At 48.0% G+C, this 5,670-nt stretch overlaps 1 protein-coding gene across 1 annotated transcript in view; it reads right to left on the bottom strand.

Moving 5' to 3' along the window:
- Window positions 1–433: 433 nt before the first annotated feature.
- abcc9 (ATP-binding cassette, sub-family C (CFTR/MRP), member 9) overlaps window positions 434–5,670 on the bottom strand; it is a gene marked incomplete at both ends in the record, with an annotated part of 41,851 nt that continues 36,614 nt past the window's right edge. Inside the window, 5 exon segments of the mRNA XM_083692100.1 lie at window positions 434–571; window positions 1,131–1,193; window positions 1,743–1,876; window positions 2,114–2,217; window positions 5,049–5,157. Coding sequence (XP_083548226.1) covers window positions 434–571; window positions 1,131–1,193; window positions 1,743–1,876; window positions 2,114–2,217; window positions 5,049–5,157 — 548 coding nt within the window.

Below are 5,670 nucleotides of genomic sequence, written 5' to 3'. Positions count from 1 at the left end.
ACATACATATCAATATATATACATATACATACACATATACAGTATATCAATATATATATTTACAACACACAGACACTACACAGAAACATATATCAAAATACAGACACATGTATAATATTTATATCACAGAGAAATATATAAAAATAGCTACATATATATATGTATATATACACATATATATGTATATAAAAAATATATATTGTATATTTACAACACATTTACATACAATGCAGAACAAACATATCAAAATACATACAAAAATGATTTTATTACAGAAAGAAAAACTGAAAAATAGATTCCATTTGCCCTGGTCAGAAGAGAAACTGCTGCTTCTTCACGTCACCTGACGCCCCCAGGGGGCGGGGCTGAGCAGGGGGCGGGGCTGAGCAGTGGGCGGGACGCTCATGCATGTGTGTTTTACCAACCTCCAGGCCTATTTGCCCGTCCTCACTAGGACATTGAAGAGGCTGTCCCGCTGCGCCAGCAGGCTGGGCGCTGAGTCACTCTCCACTAAGATCCCCGCGGAGAACACCAGCACCTGCTCCGCCTCCAAGATGGAGGACACCAGGTGCTGGCGGCGGGAAAGCAGGGGAGGCGGGGGAGGTGGACAGACGGACGGACGGACGGACAGATGCCAGGACAGGACAGAAGACAGGGCAGAGAGAGAGAGCAAGACGGATGTGCCCCCGAGCGCACGCACGCACACAGTCACACACACACACACACACACACACACACACACACACACACACACACACACACACACACACACACACACACACACACACACACACACACACACACACACACAGAGGACAAGGAAAGAGAGGGAGAAGGAGAAAGGTGAGGGAAGCGGGAGAGAAGTTTGGAGTCTAGAGGATTGTTTTAGAGAAGAGCAAAGGAACAGTACAGGGAAGGCTGGTGAAATATGAAATATAAAATATGAAATACGAAAGCTTAGAAGCTCCCCTAGCCTGTCCAACCACCAACCTAGGTACAACCAGGGAGCTCAGAGCCCCATACGCCTCTTCACCTACATAGAGAATCTACATAGAGAATGCTTCTCTGGGTCGGATTCTCGCCTTTCCAACAAAACGCCAAGCAAACAGCGGACACCTCAGTTCACTTACTGCTATGGTGACGACCGTGCGGTCAGCGAACGCGGTCATCACAACCTTCTGTAAGATATTCTCCTGCAGGGGTGAGAAGAGGGAGGCTGTTCAGAGCGTTGCAGTATAGTACACACACACACGCACGCACGCACACACACACACACACACACACACACACACACACACACACACACACACACACACACACACACACACACGCGCACACACACTTCACAACCAGACCCACAGCCATGTGTGAGTCTAGCACATCTGTGTGGTCTGTATCCCACTATCCCCCCCCACACACACATACACACACACACACACACACACACACACACACACACACACACACACACACACACACACACACACACACACACACCACCTAACCTGCTGTACCCCCTAGTGACCTCATATGCGTGTTGGAGGCCCTGCCTGAGAGGCCATAGAGCAGGCTGTCCTCAGGCAGTATACAGTGTGTGTGTGTGTGTGTGTGTGTGTGTGTCTATGTATGGATGGATGGATGGATGGATGTGTATGTAAAGCACTTTGACATGTTGAATAAAGTGTTGAAGTGGGGAAAAAGTGTTTATAGTGTATATGAGTGTATGAATATATGAATATTACCGTTGCCATATCGATGGACGCAGTGGCCTCGTCCATGATGAGGATGCTGCTCTTCCTCACGAAGGCCCGGGCCAGGCAGAACAGCTGCCTCTGACCCACGCTGAAGTTCTCCCCTCCCTCCGTCACCACCGCGTCTGAAACACACACACACACACACACACACACACACACACACACACACACACAAACACACATACACACACATCATCATCATCATCACCATTATCATGATCATAATCATCTTCATCATCATTGTCATCATCTCACAGTGTGTGTTTAAATCAGTCCTTCTGAACAGAGTGACAGGTCATATTATAACAGAGTAATGGTCATATTATAACAGAGTGGCAGGTGTTGGTAGTGGGTCATACCCAGTCCCCCGGGCAGAGCCTTCACCATGTTCTTGAGCTGGGCGATCTCCAGCGCCTCCCACAGTCTGTCATCAGTACAGGTCCGCTCCGGGTCCAGGTTAAACCTGCCAGGGTTCACAGATAGAAAGTGGAAGGAAGAAAGAGCAATGAAAAGAGTAGGAGAGTATGAAGTATGAGAGAAAGAGAGAGAGAGAAGGACAGAGGGTATGAGAGAGAGATAGAGAGAGAGAGAGATAGAGAGAGGGAGAGAGCGAGAGAGAGAGATAGAGAGCGAGAGAGAGAGAGAGGGAGAGAGAGAGAGAGGTCGGACAGAGGGTATGAGAGAGATAGAGAGCAAGAGCGAGAGGTAGAGAGAGAGAAGGAGAGAAAGAGAGAGAGAGAAGGAGAGAGAGAGAGAGAGAGAGAGAAAGGGGGAGTAGGACAGAGGATATGAGAGAGAGCAGCACTGATGGGTGATGCCCATAAGAGGCAATGCCAGGAGTTTCTGGGTCTGGACCGAGGCCCATGCTGCCCCCTGCCTCCTCCTCTACCTCCCCAACACACAGGGGACCCTCCCAGGCAAGACCACACTGAATCCTGGCGCCCCGCTGGTGGAACGAACTTCCCACTGCTGTCATGACCGCAGAGTCACTGCCTATCTTCCACCGTAGATTGAAGACCCATCTCTTCAGGCTACATCTTAACTGTCCCTCCTAAAGGCCTCTTCATCCCCACTACCCCTCTGTGCAAGTTTCTCTCCTGTAAATAAATGAAAAAAATAAAAGAAATAATAATCTTCCATTCTTCTAGCATTGTGATTGCCAACGGCCCCTGGTCCTAGCATAAATTCATTTTTCTTATGATGACTGATGGATAGATGATTCACTTACTCACTTAAGTCGCTTTGGATAAAGGCGTCTGCTAAATGCCATGAATATAAATGTAAATGTAATGTGACCCTCATTCACACTACAGAACTGGGCCGAACAGAGCCGAGCTGAGCTGTACTGTACTGAACCAATTGCGCATCCACCCCATAGACGCTGTCATATCCGAGCCAGCACGGCATGGTTTGGGTCGGCTCCGTGGTGTGACGACCTCCTCTTTCACCCAAAGCTAAAACCATGACGGAGGCTAGGTAGCTAACATAGCTCAACCATGGCGGCTAGGTAGCTAACATAGCTCAACCATGGCGGCTAGGTAGCTAACATAGCTCAACCATGGCGGCTAGGTAGCTAACATAGCTCAACCATGGCGGAGGCTAGGTAGCTAACATAGCTCAACCATGGTAACCAGGCTAGGTAGCTAACATAGCTCAACCATGGCAGAGGCTAGGTAGCTAACATAGCCAAACCATGGCGGAGGCTAGGTAGCTAACATAGCTCAACCATGGCAGAGGCTAGGTAGCTAACATAGCTCAACCATGACGGCTAGGTAGCTAACATAGCCAAACCATGGCGGAGGCTAGGTAGCTAACATAGCCAAACCATGGTAACCAGGCTAGGTAGCTAACATAGCCAAACCATGGTAACCAGGCTAGGTAGCTAACATAGCCAAACCATGGTAACCAGGCTAGGTAGCTAGCGTAGCGCTGTGTCTTAACTGCCTGCCATAGTGGTTGTAGTCCCGCAGGACCCAACGGCCTCCGCTGAGGCCCGCTCGCATAAACATCGCCATGGCAACGGGCTGGCGCTGGCAGAACTAGCTGACATCCCATAATAACAACCGCCACCCGGCTTCCTCCATTCTTTTCTCATGGAGACGAGGACGTATTTCTAAACAAACAGCACATGCTCTGTCTTTTATAACAAACACAGCCGGCAGTTTGCTGCCCACGCTCCAAACAGGACCAAGCTGTGGGCTACACACACACACACACACACACACACACACACACACACACATGTATGCACGCACGTACATATGCACACACACACACACACACACACGTATGCACGCACGTACATATGCACACACACACACACACACAGCTACACAGCAGCAGCAGGATGAGGAGGCCATGTCCTGGGAGTCCTGTGAACTTTCCCTACGTGACGTCTTTGGGGGATTAACTCATTTGTTGGATATTGGATAGCTGTGTACTGTAGTTTGGGGGGTGAAGCTTGAGACACACACACAAACAGACCATACAGCATATGTCAGGGGAGGCTGGTGGAGATAGAAATCGGAGGACGGGCTCATTGTAATGCACAGAACGGAATGAGGAATGGTATCAAACACGTCAAATCAAATTCCGTGCATTACAATGAGCCCGATTTCTACCTCCACCAGCCTCCCCTGGTCTACGCACGTTACAGTAGAATATGGTTGAACTCCCCTCCACAGCTGAGCCAGTGTGTTGGCAGAGCCAATGTTGTTGGAGGATGTTGAGTCTGAACAGAAGTGCCATTGATAAGAGGGTTTATAATGAGCCCCAAGGGAATGCCTCTCTCTAAACAGTGTGTGTGTGTGTGTGTGTGTGTGTGTACAGTATGTATGTATGTGTGTGTGTGTGTGTGTGTGTGTGTGTGTGTGTGTTGTCATAGATAGATAATCCTTTTATCCATTTCTCCACCAACATGAAAAGGAAGTCAGTGTTTGCTATCCTTGGCATGGTCTGTTTGTGTTAAAGGGGATCCTCTGTGTGTGTGTGTGTGTGTGTGTGTGTGTGTGTGTGTGTGTGTGTGTGTGTGTGTGTGTGTTTGGGGGGTGTTTTTAGAAAGCATGCATCTCTTGTGTCAGCATTCTTGCATGAGTGTGCTCGTGTGTGTGTGTGTGTGTGTGCCTGTGCCTGTGCGAGTGTGTGTGTGCTCGTGTGTGTGTGTGTGTGTGTGTGTGTGTGTGAGTGTGTGTGTGTGTGTGTGTGTGTGTGTGAGTGTGTGTGTGAGTGTGTGTGTGTGTGTGTGTGTGTGTGTGTGTGTGTGTGTGTGTGTGTGTGTGTGTGTGCATCACGTACCGTATGGAGCCGCTGAACAGCACAGGGTCCTGTAGGATGATGGACAGGCGGGACCTGAGGGTCTGGAGAGGCAGCTTACAGATGTCAATACCATCGATGACGATCTTCCCTGGGAGGAGAGACATAGACTATGTTATTACCTATGTTATTATATATGTTATTACCTGTTGTTCTGGAATATTACTATTGGTATCATTACTTCTGCTACATACACTACACCCTTATGCACCTCTACTGTCACTGTTTTAATATTACTAGATTATATTGTATTGTTGATTCGTTGATTGTTGTTGACTGTTGTTAACTGTTGGTGGCTGTTGTTGATCGAGGAGCATTTCACGATATCAATTACGGCTGTATGAGATGTACATGACAAATAAAAGTTTAGTAGTGTACATATCTAAGCAGATCATAACTTGAAGGAGACAGAGAAGATGTAGTTCAGAGATAGTTCAGTTTTACTGTCTTATTCTTTGGCATCGATGGCCTCTCTTAGTGTTTATGCATCTCTGTATCTGCTCTAGAGGTACAGACACGTGAGCAGAACACAACTGCATGGAACAGGTCTCTCTTGTAAAATAGGTTTGATCTCAGTCAGACTAACCTGGAAAAATAAAGACAA

Source organism: Argentina silus (assembly GCF_951799395.1).
Source record: "Argentina silus genome assembly, chromosome: 20".
Taxonomy (NCBI): domain Eukaryota; kingdom Metazoa; phylum Chordata; class Actinopteri; order Argentiniformes; family Argentinidae; genus Argentina; species Argentina silus.
Note: the sequence above shows the minus strand (reverse complement) of the source record. Positions and strands in the feature narration are given on the sequence as shown.